This window comes from Haemorhous mexicanus, chromosome 1 (genome assembly GCF_027477595.1).
Source record: "Haemorhous mexicanus isolate bHaeMex1 chromosome 1, bHaeMex1.pri, whole genome shotgun sequence".
NCBI classification, from domain to species: Eukaryota; Metazoa; Chordata; class Aves; order Passeriformes; family Fringillidae; genus Haemorhous; species Haemorhous mexicanus.
In genome coordinates, this window is record NC_082341.1 from 135,648,419 (window position 1) to 135,670,338 (window position 21,920).

Consider the following 21,920-nt stretch of genomic DNA (forward strand, 5'->3'; position numbering starts at 1 on the left):
AGAAATATATGTAATGAAGTGTCTGTCCTGCTTTTCATTGCTTCGGACTAGATTCTGTGAAAGGTCTGTGTACCATGAAACAAGGTTACAGTTATTTACCCAACTGAATTGTGGGACTATGAATGACTGATAATATTTATTCTGGAATAGAAGTATTGCGTACAATCCCTTGGGAAAGCAAATATATTTTGTAATGAGAAGACTGAGAGATCCTAGGCCATGTTCAAATTTACTTTAGTAACTTGGTTGTGATCACTGGAGACATTAATATGTTATTAATTCCATTCAAACCCACTATAGAAGGCATTCTCAATATTTCTGCATGTTGGTATTCTTATATTAATGATATTTACAGACCTTACCTCAATTTCTGGTGCAAATACCATACAGTATTTTAACTTTTTAGTAAAGGTTTAACTACATTTTAAAAGAAACTATGGTTTCTTTTTTGTATTTATTACCAAGGCCTGATATTTTGCTCAAACTGTGTCTGCATGACAAGAGGGCTTTCTGAAATGCTGGCATTTATTTCATGCTAGTTTAAGTACACTTTGTTGATGATCACACACTATTTCTACTGTGATTTGCTAATGAGTTTCTTTCTCTAAGAAAGTATCAAAAAAATATCATATCACTTTCAGGTGAAATGGTTCTTCTCCAGAAAATATTGTCTCCTTAAAACCATAGTTTTCAGAAGACTTTATATCCTTGGTATCCTGAGGTACCAAGTATTCTGGTGAAATGTAAGACATGAATTTGTGTCTGATTTGAACCAAACATATAAAGGACTTTACTGGGGATTCTTTTATGTCAGGAAAATGTGTTGACTGTTACTCAGGCAATACTCTCTATAATCAAAAATTACATAAAATTACTGTTGCCTTTTTAGGTCACTGATGTCCTCTTGATTCCTTTCATTTCAAAGGGAAAGAAATGCAGAAAGAGTGAAATGTCCATTTGCAAAACTACAGAAAGAAAGTAATCACATTGTGTTCTCCAGTACCACTACAGGCAGTAGCACCACTGATTGTATTAAGCACAGTAAAGACAGCATAGTGACAGAATTATCTTTTACACCAGTTCGAGGTCCATGGGAATTCCTAATTCCCTAGTATTTAGAAATAAGCTTTCTTGTGAAAGCTGCAGAGAAATACAGATTTTGCTAAAGCACAAACCCAAGTTTATTCCTTACACTGCCTGAAGGATGGAAGACCCCAAATCAGTCATGACAGTGTGTCTCCTGGATATCTAGCCTTCATTCCATATAGATAAGATTCTTACATGTCTAGTGTTAGAAAAACTTTTCTCTGTGCATCTTTCTTCTCTTTCTCTTAAGCAAATCTTCTGTGTGCATCTTGCAATCTTCATCCTCTGTGCATCTTTCTTCTCTTTCTCTCAGCAGAGCTGCCAGCTGAATCTGGCAGAATCTCTATCAGAATCTCTGGTAGAGATCTCTGGTAGAGATTCTGATAGAGAAGCTTCTGAGGATTGCTGCTTCCAGCACATGCTTCAGGTAGATTCAGCCATCCACAGGTCCTTGGTCCATTGGGATGGTTAATTGTAAGAAAGTTGACTTCCTCCTATCAAAACTCCCTGTGAAAAATGTAGAAAATTATGTATGTGCTGTAATAATTTACATCTTTGTTTGAAAGATGTAAACCACAATTTTTTTTATTTTGGCATTGCTGCCTATTTTCTAGTGAAAACCTAAGTCCTGTCAAAAAAGGACAGTGGTGGGATGGTCATTCAGAGCCATAGACATTGTTTTGATACCTTTGCATTTGAGCAGTAAAAGGTCTAAAGTTATGGAATGTTTTCCCGGAGGAGAACTTATCTTTGATATGCCTATTTGTAAAAGAGAAAAAAAAATCTCTCAAGACAAGACTTCAGGCATACCTTACTTAGCCTGCTGCCATGTTCAGAGCTCTCTGCCTTCTCTTGTCTGTCATCCCAGGGAACTTACAAAACTGAATGGTCATCTCTGTGAGTGCTGGGAAATCATCGTAGAGGAAACAGTCGCGGTATTGTACAAGGCAAGAGATGGCAGTAGCATGTTTTTACTGAGTGAAGTGCTAATAAGTACATGACCAAATTGCTCCAGGGCTGTTGAAGTTACTGGGACTTCTGTCACTGGCTTCTCAGAGGTCAGAACTTGTAACTGTCCTACAGAACCCCTAAACCTGTAGGCTTTTTTACATACTGCTTTCCCATAAAATGTAGCAGAAGAATATTTCATCTTGTAACAAAAGGATGAGCCTTTTTTGTAATTTGTCATCTAGGAAAAATTGTGCTTCTAAATCTTCAGCTTTACATCAGCTTTCTCCCATATAATGATGGGATAATTTACAAAAATGAATAACTCACAGTGTTCCCGATTTTCCCTGTCTTCATTCAAAAAGAGTGTAAATGGTATGATCATACTTGTGGCTGGTGTTTACTATGCCTTGATGCTGGTGCATCTCTGCTTCCTAACAGCTGTTGTGGTGTTTTTCTCTAGTTTCAATTTATCCTGTTTTGCTTCATTAAATTACCTTCATACTAAACAGCAACTCAAAATTACACTACATCATGTTTATATATTATTGAATACTTAGAGGATGTTATTTATTTTGCTTTTTTTTTTCTTTTCTATCTGTCACATGCACTTAGGTGTTTCCAGTGTTTTTTCTTGTCCTTCCTGTAGTCTCAGTTGCCAGCCTAAAAAATCTGGACTCTGATTTAAATCTTTTTTTAGTACTGCAAGTGGGATGACCACCAATTCCCTGTGAGTTCTACAACATGGTTGCCATGCTATACTTGTTTCCTGACTTCTCAGGGACAAATACTGGAATACAAGTGTTGTTGTTTCTTAAAGTTAAGTGTAAATCAATATCAGAAAGCTGAAAACGCAATGTTGGATTAACTGATGTCCTTTATCACTGGAACAAATGAGCCATTAGTCAAGTGCTTTGTCATTACAGACTTTGGTATTTTTCCTGTAAAGTGGTGATTCTTCTCAGTGGAACAAAAAAGAAAACCAGTAAATGAGCTGTTGGACAATTAATACTCTATTTTAAACAGCCCCAAAGTACTGAAGGCTTTTAGGATAGCTGTTCCCTGCATTAAATTTTCTGGTATGTGCCTGCTTAAGCTGAGTAAGAGGGATTGCTGTCCATGACTCAACGGATTAGTCATGAGTTTAACATCTAGTTTAACATCTGATAAGAATTAACAATTGGGATTTTGACTGAATAAGTAACTACTGTAAGGTATACCTGCTTGGGATTGCCAGTGGCTAGCCTAGAAGAAAGACGTTTCCTACCAACAGAAGTACCAGTTGTACATATTACAAGGGTTTGTTTTATTAATGGAAGGAGTTTACTGTAATTACAGGCTAAATGACAGACCCCAGAGGGAGGGACAGTAATCAGGGGCACAGGCTCTGGTTGGAGGCCTGTCACTGGTGGTGTGCCTAAAGGTTCAATACTGGTCCCAGTATTGTTTAGCTTTTCACCAATAACTTGGGTGAAGGGGCAGAGGCCTCCTCAGCAAGTGCCCCAACACACAAAGCTGGGAGGAGCGGCCGATAGCCCAGAGTGCTGAGCAGCCCTTCAGAATGACCTCGGCAGGCTGGAGAGATGGGCAGAGAAGAACCATCTGAAATTCAACAGAGGTGAATGCAGGGTCCTGCACCTGGGGAGGAACAACCTGCACCAGTAAAGGCCAGGAACCAACCTGCTGGAAAACAGCTTCATGGAGAGGGACCTGAGGGACTTGATAGATAGGAAGCTGACCATGAGCTAGCAGTGTGATCTAAGAAGGCCAAAGGTATCCTGGGGTGCTCTAGGATGAGCACTGGCAGCAGGTTGAGGGAGGTGATCCTGTCCTTCTAAGCAGACCTGGTGAGGCTACAGCTGGAACACAGCATCCAGTTCTGGGCTCCACAGAACAAAAGAGATGTGAAGCTCCTGGAGCACACAGAGGGTGAAAAAGATAAGGCGAGAAGACAAGTGAGAGAGGATCTCATTAATGTCTGTGAGTGTCTGAAGGGAGGGTGTCAAGAGAATGGACCAGGCTCTTCTCAGTGATGCCAAGCAATAGGACAAGAGGCAATGGGCAGAAACTGATGCACAGGAAGTTCCACCTGAACATGGGGAGGAACTTCTTTACTGTGCAAGTGTAGTGGAAGAGATTGCCAAGAGGCTGTGGAGTCTCCTTCACTGGAGCTATTCGAGAACCATCTGGACACAATCCTGTGCCGTGGGATGGCCCTGCTTGAACAGGGAGGTTGGACCAGATGACCCACTGTGCTCCCTTCCAACCTTGTCCATTCTGTGATTTCATGTTATCAGGTTTTTTGCCTTAGAGATGACAAGTACTTATATTTTTAGTTCTGCTTAGCAGAGACAAAAAATAGATTGTTTACAGAGAAAACAGAAATAAAATGAATTAAAATTAAAAACTAAAAATAGGAGAAGTATTGGTAAGGATTGTGCCTAATTGTGTATTCAGTGAGAATAGCAAGCTATAGAAAGCCAATTTTCCCATGCAGTATTTATTGTAATATTTCATTTAAAAATTCAATTGAAGAGCTAAAGATGACATAATAAAGACAGATGACCTCCTCTGCAACAGAGTCATAAGAAGGCAAAGGATAAAAGTCTCTTTTGATGTTCAGAGAATTAGGCAGCAGGTTACACAGAGTTTTAATTTTCTGATACATACCAAGAGAAGTGGCACAATATCAAGATGCAGCAGATGAGATTACTTTCTGAAAAAAATACCTGCTGAGTTTAAAATGCTTATTTAGATAGTACATTCACTAGGAGAATGACTGAAGGAAGCAGCTGAGCCTGCAATTATTTTTTTAAATCTTTCTAGTTTGTTTGTTCCTTTGAATTAGTCGAGGGGAATGTATGGTCTCACCTCACTTTGTTAGTGGCAGATACTCCTGCATCATAGATGGCAAATGATGACAAAGCATCTTCACTATTTTTAAGCAGTATATTTTAAGCATGTTTTCCAGCATGTGTTTCTCTCTGTGTAAGTAGAAATGCCAATGTAGATGTACAAAAATGGGAACAGGGAAACCAATCTAACTTTTTTTTAGACTGCAACTTTCAAATGTGATGGTGAGTAGTTTTATAAGTAATCCTATCTTCTAGTGGACCAAATATGGGAAAAAAGCTTTCTCAAGGACACATGGATTTCAAGTAGGTGTGACCTGTTTCTTTTTTGTTCCCCAGTGAAGTCCATTTCTCTCCCTAGGGTGTCCTGTTTTCATGCCTCTCCAGCACGTTCTCAGAACTGAATAGCTTTCTTACAGAACAACAGTATGGTGTAACGTATTGTGGGTGGTTTGTTTACTCAGTTTCATATTAGAAACACATGCAAACATTTATGTGACAAAACACAACTGAAGATCACAGCAATTCTGCAATAGTAGCAGTTTATGAAGTTCTTGAACTTAGGGATTCTGTTGTTTTGAATGATAGGAGAGATTGCTTTTAGGTGTCCACGTTGTTCCCAAGCTCACTCTTCTCCTTACTTCACTGCCTTATTGCTTTCATCATTTCGGGTGCTCTAAAAACAGACAGAAATCCTGCTTTGGAAACTCAACCAAAGAAGCTGCGTACCACAGCATCCTATTTATGTAGGGCTCACTATACTTAAGGTAGCTTTCACTTACAATTCAGAAGCACACTGAAATGTGTGTTGTCTGTATTAAGTCTTCCTCCTTGGGCATATGATAAAGAAGATTTACATTTTGAGACAATCTTTTTATTATATCTGTGGCATTGGAGCATCACTGGTCCCTTTTAGCCTGCAGTGGGCTTTTCTTGGCCTGCTTCTCTCCCACTCTACTCAGTCTGTGAATTATGATTCATGTTGAAGCTCATAACCTCAGGATAGCATTTGATGATAGGCCTAGACACCATATGTAGCCTAATTATTTACATTTAGTCTTTCACAAACTGAAGATGTTTGTCTGTCTAAAAATGGTGATTGCCAATGAGGTGACAAGATTGGTTATTTACACATTGATTTCCAGTAATTAAATGGGTAGATAAATTGGTTATCTTAAGGTATTATAACATCTACAATTTCTTTATCATGCAAAGATTTTACATTTTTTTTTTAACTACTAGGTGTATTTCTAAGTTAAAAGTAAATAGCTCTGCTCTGTTAGAATTGTTTCACTCGAAAGAAAAAAGTTTAGGGGAAGTATTAAACAGTTCTTGGCAAATTCTATAAAGGACATCTGAAAACTTATGTGAATTATTCACAGCCACCTGTAGTACATATTTTGGTTTATATACAGAAAAATGTAAAAGAATTATTTACTGAATTGTAGGTTTGTATATGCTGGTAGTGACATGGATGTGTTGCTGCTATCACATATCCCTTGTAATGATTTTCTTGTAATAAATAACCCATGGCAGCCATAAAATGCAGGCGTGAGATCTGGTCATAGGAGTAAAACCTGCAGTAGGTTCCCTTAGTCACATTCAAGGGGGCCTGCAGTATAGTTTTTTTTCTGCCTGAAATGACCATAAACTCTTTCTAAAAAGTTCTGTGCCTCTCAAAATCTCATTTTTCAAATGAGATCTTTGTTCATGTAAAATCATTATGTATTTAATTCCAACTAGACCTTTGTAACTGAGCAATCTAAGCAAATATGGTAAGTACATAAATTGCTAATATTTGCTCTTTTAGCTTAAAAAATTCTTCCAAGTACACACTAAAAGCAAATTATTATGCTACTTGTACACAAAATCTTACCTTTCAAGTTTCTTGTAAGGATTTACCTTGGAAGCACAAATTTTCCTTAAAATAGATATTATTCCTTCAGGTCTGGGGGAAAACCTTGGCATTTCAATCCTCCAATCGATATCAGAATTGACTATATTAAAAATAATGTGTTTCTGAACAGGCAGAAGCTGGCTTCTATATAGACTGTTCCTCATAGTCTATGAAGGCTTTGGAAGCCTCCAATTTTAAAGCCAAAGCACCTTATACCCTCTCCACTGCAACAGAATTTCAGTCTCAACTCTGAGAAGAAAGGGGGAGCTGCAAATGAAAACTGCAATACGGTGGTGATGGCTTGCCTTTCTAGGTGGGACTTCAGAAGTCTGAAAGCAAGTATTTGGGAAGAGCAGAACAGTCATGTTGTGGGTCCTACAGAATATTGGTGTCCCAGAATATAATTTGAACTCTTTCAGCCATTTCAATACAGAAGGATAGGTCCCTTCATTTATGCTTATATGCACATGTTCACAGGAAGCATTTCTCTGCTTCTGAAAACAAATTTGTTGTGGTATGCTCACAATGACACCTAGAATCCAGTATATGATGCCAGCTAAAATAACAACCACAGCACAATATCTTCTTTTCTTACGTTTTTAGGAAAATATCTCCAACTTTGACATCGTTATGGAGTCTGATGAGGGCACCTTCCAGCCATCTGGACTGGGTTTTTCTGGCAGTGCTGAAGCCCGGGACGTTGTGAAAGACGTCATGACTCTGCTGCAGCCCATCAATGTTACGGATGTGTATGACCCTGCAGATGGAACAGACATTGCCTACTGGATGAGAGACGGGGTGCCTGGTGAGTGTCCCTGGAGCCTGGCAGGGGACACTGCTCCCACTCAGCCCTGCCACATCTGATGGGTGCTCCCGTGTTTTCAAAGTACTAAGCAATTCTTTCTCCCAGGGAGTAAAATTTGCCATAGGTAAAATGCATAAATGTTACAAGGTGATCAACAGAAATAGGACATAAAGTGCATTTGAGCTGCAGTTTAATAATGGTATAGATTATACGTAGAATAAAATGCCTAAAATCTTCTTTTCGGCTTTAAGGATTTATAATAATTAATCCCAGACTGGTGGTTTATAAATAGTAAACCAAGGCAGAGGGGAATTCTCCAATACAGAAGAAATATTTTTTAAATTATTATTAGTTTTACTTTGAAATTCAGGGCTTTTTCTCTCCGTTTCATGTGCTGGAGAAACAATGTTTTTGAGATGCGACATTTAAAAAGCTATGAGTCATTAAGGTGTGATAAAGGGGTAAAATTCTGAAAAGTTTGAAGTAGTTTAGGGGTTTATTTCGAGGATTTTATCTGTCTCCAAGTGAGGAGCAGCTTATTGGCAAAGAAATTGTAAGCTGTGAGAGAGATCCACCGCTGGCAGCGCCCCCATGCAGGAGACCCCCACACTAGCACAGAGGGTTTCAGAGCACAAGAATCCCAACCAGAGGCCAGCCTGAGTGAAGCCTTAGTGAATTTCCACTTGAATAATAGTAGAAAGAAAAGTTTCATAACAGTGGTATTAAAAAAGTTATGATCAGCTTTAAATTTTAAGGTTTTCTCCTGTGTTTTATGGCTGAAGTAGGCAGGCACATTTCTCATGCTAGTGTTACTACTTGCTGCTATATGCTTAGAATCTTTTAATATTTAATTAACTGCTGTTTTTTACCTTGTGGAAGAGAGTGGATCATGGAATATATTATTCTTATTTATGGTCAGAACCCCTTGCTTCTCACTCACTTAGGGTGTGCAGAGATACCATAAAGTTGGCTGCTTTGATAAATGTATGGATGTCTAATTTTGAAGCCAAAATATCTATACTGGGCAAAAAGTATGGATGAATGGATATTACTAAACAGTTAGGAATTCAGCTTCTGTCCTGCTCTCTGGTGAAGTGGAATCAGTTCAGTACCATGTCATGCAGCTGTGACAATGGTGTGCTGAGTTGATTGGAGAGACTGTAAGCACTACTGAGAGGCTGTGGCCAAGAGCATCATCCTCCACAGCCTGGAAGCGCCTGTGAAAAGATGTCTGGTCCAGAATTTCAGATCAACATATCTGTCTTGAAGGTGGAATATAAGAACTCACCACTCAGCCTATGTTTAGAAAATGCAAGGGTATCAGAATTATTTCCTAGGTAAGGTGCTGGGAGCATTCCAGGGGGTTTTTGGGGACTTGCCTTGTGCTTCCCATCTGAATGTGACAGATTATGGAAGAAGAGAGAAAAATTTAACATTCAAATGCCTTATTTTCAGTTGATAATGTGAGTGGTGCTTGTGATGGCAGTGGGTATTGAGCTCTTGCACACCACTTCTCATCAGCTGTGGTGCACCTGGAGCATAAGCAGCTACAGCTTGCCATAGTCCTCTTGATTACTTTGGGCTACTCAGCAGGAGCAATGCAGGAAAAAGCCCTCTCCCATGGACATCTGTACTCCTCAGAAAGCATAAACTATGAAAAATATAAACCTTGGGAATATAAACTCAAACTTGGAAAAACACAAATACACCAGAACCAAGACTTCAGTTTTTAAATAAATCTGGTTTGTTTTCCTATTAAGAATTTGTCACATTAATTGATGGTGGAATTTTTTTTTTCTGTCTGTAGCTTTGGTTCATTTAACTTTCTGTTAAGCAAATAGCAAAGTGTTCTTGCAGCATAAAGGAACAGTGATTCTTTTCTTCATAAAGCCCCAGTGAAAAGAAATTAGCTCCACTAAAAGAATTTCGGCTGCTTTAGATTGTATTTCATGCTGTTCCAGGGAGAAGTGTAAGACATCTTCTAATCTTCATGCCTTGTCTGCACTATTCTCCCTGCTTGAATGAGACTTTATGATATATAATAACATTGAAACAAATTGAACACTCTGTAACAGCTTTTATAATTATGTTCAATTTAAACAAGCAGTCAAGTGTTGACACTTCATCAATTTTATTTAAATGTTTTCTTGAAAATATACTTGGTGGCTTTGTTTCTGCAACAGGGAGAGAAAATATGGGGTACTTCTTGAACAGTAAGAATGGTTTCTGACATAATTTCTCCTGAGTTTTCCCCTTTTTAGTGTGAAATAGATTCCAGGATTCACCTTATTAGATGCTCTTAATATTCTTCTCCTCCTACATCTTTTGGTCTGAAAGATCCACAGAGGGCAACACTAAACGTGTTTTTCAGAACTGTTCATAGCTGAGATAGGCAGAGACTGTAGCTTCTTAATCTCTGCTATTTTGAGCATGTTTATTTTTGATGGACATGCAATGACATGCTACTAAACAGCAGTGATTATTCTGAGATTTTAGGATGAGAGAGGCCATGAGTTCAGAGTCCTTAGCAAACCGTAGACTGAAGCGTAAAAAATGCCTCTAAAGCACAAGCAATGTGATCTGCACCAAACACGGCACTCTGGTTCTTTGTGACTGCAGAATGTTAGAAATATTTGTCAGTGGCCTTTACATTGGATTGTTTTGAGAACAGTTCAGCCCAGCAGAGAGGAATGTCTGTAGTTGTGGTTTTGCACTGATAGCCAGTTTTCAGCTACTGAAAATATTTGTATAACATTTGTTTTGCTTTTTCATTAAGCATAAATCAGAGGAAAGGGGAAGGGGGGGTTGTGGTGTTGCATTTTATGATGTGGTCTTACAGCTCGAGGTAACCACTGATTCTAAGACTGCTCATTTAATAATTATGCAATTATCTTCCTCATCTTTCTTTTAAAGCGTTCAATTCCATATTTTTTTTAATTAGGGATGTCTCCAGATGATGGCACAGAAAGCTGCTCCTTTGCAACACTAAATCCCAGATTAAGTTTGGCTAGAATTTGCAGATTTAAGTGGGAAGATAGGTTGAATGGATTTATTTATTTGGTTTCTTAACATACTTTTTCACAACAGGTTTCCTCTGTGCCTGAAAGGGTTAAAAATGATTAAGCAATCCTTGCTAAATCAGTGCTAGGATATTCTTGTTGAAAAAGAGAAGTATCTGATGATTACAGATACTTGATGATGACCAAAATGGTTTGAATTTGATTTAGAGCAGTTCCTAAGGTAACAGCCCTGGGTCTGGATCAGCCTTTCCTGCAAGAATCAGAGAAGGGGGGATGAAGTAGTTTTATTTTTATTATGGAACCCAGTAAACATTAGTTCAGCTTTAGGTGTTTGGGGAGATGAAAACAGGTGCTTTTGTATTTTTGCAAAGGAGTGGCTGTTGTGACACATTATTTCTAGGAAAACTGGTTCAAGGATGCTCCTTTCTGCTTGTCAGGGTGGTTATCTGTTGCTGCAGTGCTTGTGATGGGAACACTTGTCTGTTAGGAACTAAGCTGTATTTGAGATCAAGCTGACCCAGGACATCAAACAGCTCCCCAAAGGCACATTTCAATTCCTCTTTTAAAAATCAACCAGTGGCCTGAAGGTGAAACTCCTTTTACACTATCACTTTGAACCTTGATGTTTGTTTGTGTTTCTCTGTCTCCACAGTGACTTGATGTTTTGTTACACTGCATAAAAGGAAGAATTGTTCTTCCAGAAATTAATAAACCAGTAGTCCATTTAACTTTAATGTTTCTTCAGAAATCAAAAATTCATTGCTAACCCAATCTATTAGTCATTCAGATGTGGCAAACAAAGACTATAATATATAATTTCTCTCATTTTTACATGTTCATAGTGCTTTTTTATTACCTTCATGTAAAATATGCTGTATTTTGGCCTGAGACACCGGATTTTAACTCGGATTATTTCCTTTTGTATTATGTAAGAGGTTCAATCTACCCCTTTTCTGGAGCATGCTGCCCTCCCTTACCCCTGTCCCCATCATCCCTGTAGCACCAGACTCAGGTCTGGTGCCAAGCCTGCTCCCCTGCTCAGTGTCAGCCAGGGACATGTCTGAGAAAGCAGCATAGCAGGAAAACTCCTGGACTTGAGGTTGCCAGCTGGACAAGAAGTGAGCAAACTCCCTTTCCCAAATTACAAGTGAATAACCTCTGTTCATTCTTGGCTGTGTCACTGTTTGGAGGTGATTCTCCACTGTGATGCTTGAAATGCTGCCTGTCAGATTACCTGTTTTGTACTGCCCACAGGTTTGGGCAGGCTCTTTGGATCCCATTTCTAAGCTTCTCTTTATTTCCAAAAGTATAAACCCAGAAGAAATATTAGCTGTACAGTCTAGGGCTTCATAGTCCAATGCTGAAAAGCCTTGGACTTGATGCTGCAGGGGTAAGGGGTGTTGCACTTGACAAAACCTTCCTACAGCAGGAGAGAAGGGGAAAAAAAAAATCTCTGGACAGCAGGCATTAAACTTCTTCACTTTATTAGGCAGCATTTGTGTCACTTGCAATTTGAGATGTTTAGCACAGGAAATCAGACGAAGGGCTCCAGGTATTTGACAAAGTAACAAACTCAATGCAAATGTCTCCTCATTTGCAAAAAGCTGGACAAAACTTCTGAGCACTACTCACAGAACAAAACTTTAGGGACACTTATGAATACCTAGGTAATTTTAGGTACTCCACAGGTGCTACATTTTTATATTTGCTGAGTTCCCACTGCTCGGGACATCTGTTGAGCACAGTGCCAACACAAACTACTATTTGCATGTGGAAATGAGGGCTAAAGGACTTATGGCGTACATACATGTCTTGCCTCAGTCTTGATCTCAGTAAGTCTGAGATATACCAGAACTGTTGTCTCATAATTAGCAATATAGTATTGCTTTTTCCAGGGCACTCTTTGCCTTTTAAATATCTTATTTTATCATTCATAAATTCATATTTATCATCATGGTGAATGAGTGTGTTCCACTGCAAAAGCCAAATCATTTGCAACTTGGGTGGTATTAAATTAAACCAGTATGCTAAGAGAACAATTATAATTGCTTGGCACTTTAGGAACCTACTGTAAGTGCTAAGGCTATAAGACTCATTTAAAATCTTGATTGCAGAAAGAACTGTGTGTATTAATCTGTAAAATAATTCATCTATTCTCTAATTTATCATTGTTCCAATAAAATGGGCTTTTGAAATTGGATATTACTCTGGAGTAATTAAATAAATTTAATATGTTGCAACTTTTTTATGAAGGTCAATTCCTTAAAAGGCACATAGTTTAACATAGTATCTCAGTTGTATTAGCCTTTCATATGACCTTCTCTGTTTTTAACAAAGTTAATAAAGTCCTTGAGAATAATCATTTAATGAAAGGAATAGTCTGTAATTTATGACGTGTTCTTATAAGTTGCGCTATTAGACTACCAGACGAATTTGACAATACTTTGCATACAATTCCTTCCGCCTTTGCTCTGTTTGGTTTAGTCTTGTTTTGGCACAATGGAGTATTGTCTACTTCTAATCACTAACAGGAAGCATCAGATTTGCAAGGGTATTTTTATTTCGCTCAGACTAGACACAGACCATGCAAAAATGCATCTGGGATAATGCTGTTGGAGAGAGGGATGGAGTCAGGCAATTAGGCACAGTGCCTGAATGCAAATTTTCCTGGTAGTTTTAAGAGGGCTTTTGTATTATATTTCTCATTAGCAATTCAGGCTATTTGAGTCTAAACAAAGTCAAAGTGGATGGAAGCAACCCCCTTTTTCCAATAATGTTAGCAAGCTCTAGAAGGATGTTGCAAACTTGGTGAATTCTCTGTCATTTTGAATGTGTAAAGAAGACTTAGGTGTCCTTCAAAAAGTACAGGGTAATTCAGGCAGGAGGGATGGGCTGGATGCAGTAGATAGAAGATGAAATTCTCTGCCATGTCTTACTCAGAAGGTGTGATGGTAATGGCTTTTGCTGACCTTAAAATATCTGTGAGTCTGCCGAATATTACAAACATTTTCATAATGAAATGCTTCTTTCTTATTTAAGCCTTACCCATTTCAGAGTAGCTTTTTGAATATCATAAACTCTTGTGTTTCATTTGTGCAACATTTAGATAATCCTAATTACAGTTACAAAAATAGAACTATCATTAACCTGCTGATCCCAGAGAAAATTTGAACTGTGAAACCAAAAATATTTGCAAAATGCTATCATACATTGCTGAACTTCTAAACACATTGCTGTATTTCTTATTTTATTTCTAGGTATTCTTTTCAGTATCTGTGATGCATTTTATTTGGCAAAGTTTTCTTGGTGGTCACAAGTAAAGAATTACAACACATGGGTTAAGTAACTGGTATTCCATGGCTTTTAAAATTTTTTTTTTTAATAAACTTAGACAAGACAGCTTTAAAATAATCTTGTACTAATATTACAATAAATTAATTTGAAACACTGACATTCTGATTGGCTTTTAGGATCCTAAAAGTAAAACTGTTCCAGAGCTTTCAACTTGGTACTAATATTATATAAGCTCATTAATCTAGCAATGAAAATTTAAATTGGAGTGTTTAAAATAAAATCATAAATTGTTATGGTTCTTGCACTTTTTGGCTAGTAGACTTCTTTCTCTTATTTTGTCACTCTTCTTCCTTTGAATATCACTAAGTTTTTATTTCTTCTTTCCTTTTAGATGCTTACTCTTCAAAAACTTACATGAGATGAACTGGCATAAATTACCCTTTTAATAAACAGGTTCTTCCTGGAAGCATATGCAATTCCTAAACAGCTCAAAAAACATCAATAAATTTACTTCTTCAACTCACCTTTTTAGTATCAGAATATGCTTTGTCTCAGAAAAGAAACACTGAAAATATCTAACTGAGGATCTCATTTGGATGTGGGGTGTGGTTGTTTTTATTCTGGCTGTGCCTCTGAGAGACATCTTGATTCTCTATTGTTTGCTGCTTAGGAAAGCTGAATTCTGTTTCTGTGGGTGGGAATATTCTTTTTCAGATGGAAGTATTTGCCATTTGTTGATCCTAAAAAACAAGTGTTCTGCATTAACACACAGAGCTCAGTGTTAACATGTTAAATAGGCATTTCGGAAGTACAAGTTAGTCAAACCTTATTCCTAGAACTGTCCTTGGCTTTGGTGAAGCTTATGCAAATAATTAAGTAAACAGAAAGAAAACATAATAATGAAAAAAGAGTTTAGTCAAAGTTCTGTAAGGAATTTGGAGATGTTTGCCAATGGAAAAAAAAGTGAGGAAGTAAAATAAGATTCTATCCACAATTTATTTCTCTTTTTATGTTTAGAAATTTCACTGTATGAAAAATAAGACATATTGATAGTATGGAAATGTTGTGGTTGTGAAATTTCTCTCCAAACATATAATGACCTAGAATGTTTGTTAGTAAAAACAGCAGAAATATCTGTGGATTCATAGATTTCATTCCTGGAAAACAAATTGTAATGGCATCAGTATAAAAAGCTGAATAAAAGTAAAGCATTCAGTAGCATTCCAGGAAAACCACAGGTATACTACTCTTGATGGGAGGGACAGAGGTTAAATGTATTAAGGTCTGGCTTGCAGCTCTCCAAGTACTTTCCTGCATGAAGTCATATGATGAGTGTTTCTAATAAGATTCTTCAGGGCTTGCTTCATCCTCAACTATTTAGAGTTTCCGTTGGTTTGGAGTCAAGTTTAAGACTACTGCAGAACACAGCTGATGTAATTACTACATTGGATTGACAAAGAATTATGAGAACAAGCTGATCAGCCAGCCAGGATGATTATGTCTCCTCTGGCCAGTTTGTTCACACCTTTCTTGTTCTGGAGTCACAAACACTGTAATATTCAGAAAATTTCACTTCCTTGGACCTGTTGGCTGCCCTTTTCCCAAAGAGGCCCCTACATTACCTCATTGCCACAAGGTTTTGATGGAGCCTCTTGCACAGCAGCTCCTCTTCTGCAGAACTGCTGCTGCACCTCCCACCAGTTCTGTGGCCTTTGGTTAATACAGGATTTTGGTTTGGTCTTTGATGAGTTTTCTGAAGTCCATGTCAGGCCATTTCTGGATTTTGAGCTCTCTGAACAGCAACTCTTCCTTCCAGCATACACAGCTGCTACTTTCACAGATTTTAGGGAGACACAGGCCACCCCTGTCATCTGGATCATTGCTGAGGATGCAAAGGGTGCTGAGCTGGCAGGGACCCCTGGGCATCTCACTGCTCATAACCAGCCACCTCAAACTGTTGATGGGACCCTTTGGGCCCAGCCATCCAGGTTGTTTTCCACCCACTTTTATCCCACTCCTCCAGTCCATAATTTTCCTGGGGACTGATTTTTTCTAGTTTATGGTTCACAGAATCATCACAAGATTATAGAATGGCTTGTGTTGAAAGGGATCTTAAAGATCATCTAGTTTCAATCCTTACATCATGGTCAGGGACATTTCTCACTAGGTCAGGTTGCTCAGAGCCCTTGAACACTTCCAGGGATGGAGGCATCCACAACTTCTCTGGGCAGCCTGTGCCAGTGCCTCATGACCCTCACAGTACAGAATTTCTTCCCAACATCTAATCTAAACTTACTCTCAGTTTGAATCTGTTCCCCTTTGTCCTGTCACTACATGCTCTAGTAAAAAAAACCACTCCATCTTTCTTGTAGGCTACCTTCAGGTGCTGGAAGGCCACAATTATGTCACCCCAAAGGTTTCTCTTTTCTAGGCTGAACAATCCCTAATCCTTCAGCCTTTCCTTAGAGGAGAGGTGTTCCATCCCTCCAATCAACTTAGTGGCTGCCTCTGGACATGCTTCTGGATCCTGCTGCTTTGGATTTTACAACAGGCATAACATTTACCTTTTTTCAATCATTGGAGTCTTTCCCTAATTGCCACGACTTTTCCTAGATGATAGATAGCAACTTCCCAGTGGCATTGGCCAGCTGCCCCAAGCAATGCATCCAGCAACACTGATTTTTATTTGCCCTTTTTGGCTAAGTAATCCCTTTGTTCATTTTCCTATACCATGAGCAGTACCCCTTCCCCTGTCTTTCCAATTCTGCTGCCATGCAGAGACCTGAGAGTTTTTAATTTTAAGCTGCAGAAATTACTTTCTTAGTATTCTTTCATTACTTATTATAGCTAATATAGCAAATAATATAGCATCTCAACGGCAGTTTTCTCCCCAAAGTTCCACAAGTTTTACATGGAAATGAGGCTGTAGAAACATCTCAGCTGAGTGTGCAGAGCACACTGGAGGTTTGAACCAAGTATGATTTTGATTCAGGATCTGAATACTTTTTGTGAGAGAGTTTTAGATATTAATCAGAAAACTTGTTCCTTCCTGAAGCAGCAAACATGACACACATTCATTTGCAGGTGACATTATAGGTGTAAATGTCTGAGGCCTTTGAAGAATGCTTTTGATAGTAGTGCAAACTGAACGAGTACAAAGCTCAGAAATAATTTATAAAGACATCTTCCTCAAAAGAGCAGGTTCAAAATTATTCCAGTGGCAGCCTTTCCAGGACATTGTTAACATTTATAAACCACAGGATTGGAACCTTTCTAAGTGTTTGCCTTCAAAACTCATTCTACAGGTTGGGCCTACAGTGCAATTGAATTTCTGAAGAGCAGAATTTATTGAATACCAATTTATTTTTCCCATAAATCCCTTTCCAGTTATATGTGTTTTAATGTAACAATTTCAGTCAATTCAGACATGGTCAGTTCAGACCACAGAGAAATACTTTAGTGTGAAAGAAACTGAGTATACATTTGTATTTTGTATTGGCAAAGCCTCAAGAAAGGATCACGGGCTGCATAGGAGACAAGGTGCAGGGTTACTGTTCTGTCTCTGACATCATCTGCCATAATCACTGAACAATTTATAGTTCCTCAGTTTCCCTAATGATAACAGTTACCCAAGGGCTGCTTGTGAGTTACCTTCTGTCTATAAGGTGCAATAAAGAGGAAGGAGCCATCATTACCTTCCTAATTAAGCTGGTCCATCTTCTGCTGGATTCATCAGACCTTGCAGCTATTTAGCAGAAGAGCTTCACCTGAGCAAATGTTGTAGAGTGTAAAGAAAAGAGCAGCCTAGGTGGAAGCATGAGCTTCCTATATATGTATTTTAGGGGCACATAAACAAATCTCTCAGCAAGGACAAAGCATGAATCTCAACAAGAGAAGCAGTTTATTGGAATTTCCCATGCAAAGAGGCAGAAAACCTAATTAAGATTTACTATACATCAGGGCCAGTCTGTTCACAGCTCTCAGCTGTTTTCAGTGCCCATGACAGAGCTCTGTCTCAATTGCCATGTGGGGCCTTGGAAATCCACCAAAGAAAATAGCACTTTTCCTTTTGCAGTTCAGTTCCATTAATTATGTTAAACACAAGCGATGACCTTCTGAGACAGATGAATTTTTGTAGCTGTTGCTGTTGTTTTTAAAGAAAGCTGAAGTAAAGAAAGCTAGGGATTTTCAAACTCTGCTCTAGACTCCTGAGGGATTGTGGATTACTCCTAAAAATGTACAACCTCATCTCCTACTAAGAGCACAAGTTTGTTGTCAGTGGACTTGATTATCCACTTGTTGTCAGTTGGGATAATCTGTGTGTTAGAAAATTATTGTGGATTTAAAATTGGAAGCAGTTGAAAACCATTTAAGCGGCATTGTGGAGGAGAAAGAAATTGAGCAACTTGATTTCTCAATGGGTAGATTCTCTGTCCTACAAGCAAAGACGTGGGAGTTTAGAGCATTGGCATTTTACAGCTATCCCAAATTCCTTTGGGGATGTGCACAAGCACCTCACCTCCTTAAAGATACTGAAAACAACTTAGAGTTGTTAATTAAAGAGAGGAGACAGAAAAACCTAAATTCTCTGTGGAAAAGGTTATTATGAAGAATTCTAAAGCAGGCTGGTTTTACCTAAACAAGGGTTATCTCCATTGCCTGCCTGTTTCCCCCCAAATCCAAGCCTATAGCAACAACAAACAAAGCACAATGGGAGTTGGTGGGAGCTGGCTGAGAAAGGACAGTGCTCAGTTGTCCATCTTTCATCAGAGACATCTGAAGAAACACAAACCAAAGCTATCACTGATGAAGTCACTGAAGTGATTTTCAAGACTTTTTTTGCCTTACATTCCTTAAATGGGTAACTTCTAGAGGAAAAACTTTTAGCAGTGTTTTCTACACACATAAGAATTGAAGTTCATGTTAAATATTTAGGAGTGGGACATTTTTCTGATGTAAAGCTCCTGTTCATAAAATGGAGCAAGGTTACTCCAGAAATGTGGTGTCTGCTTGCTGTTTGCAGGGTTTGCTTGGAATACTTGTCCTGAATTTCCCTCTGCCTCACAGGCCAAAGTTGGCTGGAGCCATGGGTCAAGCCAATTGCCAGAAAAAGATGATCTCTAGTCTGTTCAGCAACTATTTCAGAAAACCACACAAACAGATGAGATTTCAAAGAACCACAGAGCTGGCAAGGAGGTTTCTAGAGAACATCTAAATATTCTTGATTCCAGCATGGTCTTGCCAGTGTCCCTGTCATTTCTTTCACATTTGTTTAAGCTGAACTTGAAGACTTACTGTAATGGAAACATTATAGACCAGATGGCATGTCCCAGTGCTATTCTTAGTGCTTAAAGTTTTTCTCCTATCTACCCTATTCCTGCTGCAATTTAAGAGCTTTAACTCTCATTTCTTTTCATTGTGAACCCAAAGACATGGTAACTTCTTTCCACTTGCAGCAGGTTTTTATGTGAAGTTGATTTTTTTCCTTCCTTGGTGTAGTAGTTGATGCTTGCACCTTTTGATCATTATCCTGAGTTGTCTTTTCAAGTATCTCATTGGTGAACATCACTTAACAAATTCTCATCATGCTCTCAGTGCCCCTGCCATATGTCCCTGATTAGTGCCATCTGATAGTGAAGGAAGACTCTATTCCATTGCTTTGGTCTATAATGAAAATATAAAATAGTCTCAGATCCATATGATGCCCCAATGTAAAGATCCTTCCATTTTTTACTCTCTGCCATTTGGATCAACCGTATTTGCCGTATACATAATTTGCTTTTGCACTTCTGGTGTCCTTAGTGATTAACATAACTTTGAACTTCTATACATATTTTATAGGATCAGAAAGTTAGTTCAAAGGGAGCTGTTATGTACACCAAGGTTCTGGACCATCCTATATTCTGGTAACATCTGGAGATCACAGTGCTTTGGTGCCTGGCATTGAAGGCATTGATCTTAGGTGTGTGTTTTGGGGCTTCTTCATAGCTAGAATGCATTGCAGAAGTAGTTTCTCTCAGTAGATTATCTTTTTTGTTCAAAAAAAAAAGATACTGAGATGTGTTCATTTATATAAACAAGATCTATTTTGATGAAATTAGAATAGAGGACAACACAATTGTGAATATTTCACTAAGAATAAGCATTTAGATAAAATATAGACCGATTATAAATATTAATTGTTATAGATTTTATTTCATGTATGTATTGAATCAAGAAAATACACATGATTTGAGTATTTGTTTTTGCTGGTTTATTTTACTTTATGAGAAAAGTTTTGTGTGTCTTTTCTCATTTGAGTTTGGAAAAGAGAAAAGCAGAATTGTGTCATTTGCTACAAAATGGAAAGCTCAGTGTTTCCTAGTTCTGCCTTTCATGATCTGCCTCTCCTATGATTCCAGGAAGCTGCAGTTTTTGCGCCATGTATCACTGCAGCAAGATAATATGGGTTACAAATTATTAGTTTAATCAAAGGAAACCCATCTTTATCCTATGCAAGCTGCTGTCTGGACTTTGATGCAGACAGGAACCAGGCTAGTTCCAGGTTTTATCAGATTGACCATTTCATTTAAGGTAGAATCCACCAACTAAACTATTATAATCTCTGGAGGAAAAAAAAGAAAACTATATGATATATATATATAAACAACACTACTATATGATAGAGAGTAACTATTCACCTTTTGTAATGTAACCAGAGGATCAGAGCATCAGCACTAACCAGCTTTTAGAGACACTTCTCTGGACAGGATATAATTGAATGGAGGAAATCAGCATCACAAGATGTTTTGAAGACCAAGATCAAACACACGTTTAACGAGGATGGAATACTGCATGGGAGCAAGGTCTGGCAAAGGCTGTCCACACAGAGATATGAAGGCAAGCTCCTACTCAGAAAGTCCTTAATCTGTTGATGGCTGGACAGGTGTGCTGAAGGATGAGGTCCCTTTCTCCCATTTTTTCTCAAAACATTGGCTTCTACTAGAGAGAGGAGAAAAGGCTGACTTAATCTTTGAGGTTTTCCTCAGTTCATCTGGTTTTCTGTTCTGTGCACTGCTAGTCTGCTGAGAGACTAAGCACTGCTAAGTAGTCTGGGTAACCAGGCTGACAGCAGATGTTACAGTTTCCCTTTTAGGTGCAGGAATGTTCTGTGAGTTAGTTAAAGTGTTGGATGAATTAGTTAAAGAGTTACATGTAAATTATGATGAAGGCTTTCCTTTGAGCCTTTGTGTAATGTAAATCCATTGTTCTCATGCTGCAGAGAGGCACCTGCTGCTTCCTGTTTGGCTCAAACAGAAAGGTAGTGTATGGCAGATGGGAAAGGAAAAGGGAAGAGGGAAAGTGAAGTGACAGGCATAGAGCTGTGGAAGGTCTTGGACTTTCAGCTTTCTAGGATAACTACTCTTAAACAAAAGCATCTTTTAGTTGGTTTTCCGATTTAAGCCAGAGACAAGCAGGAAGTGTTGATGCCAATTACTGTTACTGACTCCTTGTGCATTATTTCTGTTCTGTGCTTTAAAAGTGCTAACAGAATCTGGGGGCAGGTAATAGATTGCAGCAGCAGCCCTTCATTTCCAAATTACAGAGACTCTGAGATAAGCTATATGGGTTTGAAACATATTTTAAAAATAATAAAAGACAGTTGTCAACACATTGTGTTTTCATTTATATTGCAGAGGAGAATTAAGGGCTGCTGTATGCTACAGGTGTCACTGAAGGAAGTCTGTAGACAAATACTGCTGAAGGCTGGGCAGTTGTGATGGTGATTTTTATTGCACCCAGGCATTGACTGGTGCATCTTGCAGCCTGACCCAGGCCCTTGCATCTGTAGCAGCCACTGGAGAAAGAGGCACAATCTTGTGGGCTGCTCTGTGCGCTCACACAGTCAATGCTGGTCCCTCATTTTGTTGTCACTGTTCAAAGGCTGCAGAAATAGATGATCACTAATAGCCCAAATCCCTTATTTTGGCAAAACCTTGATTTGTTTTTGAGGTGGGCTTTTTCCCCATGCAGAAGGA

At 38.5% G+C, this 21,920-nt stretch overlaps 1 protein-coding gene across 2 annotated transcripts in view; it reads left to right on the top strand.

Annotated features, from left to right (window-relative positions):
• The window catches only part of CPQ (carboxypeptidase Q), a 147,852-nt gene that overhangs the window by 109,897 nt on the left and 16,035 nt on the right, over nt 1–21,920 (top strand). For both annotated transcript variants that reach the window (XM_059864224.1, XM_059864232.1), the window contains exon 7: nt 7,387–7,588. In XM_059864224.1, the coding sequence (XP_059720207.1) occupies nt 7,387–7,588 (202 nt within the window). The remainder of the gene's footprint in view (nt 1–7,386; nt 7,589–21,920) is intronic.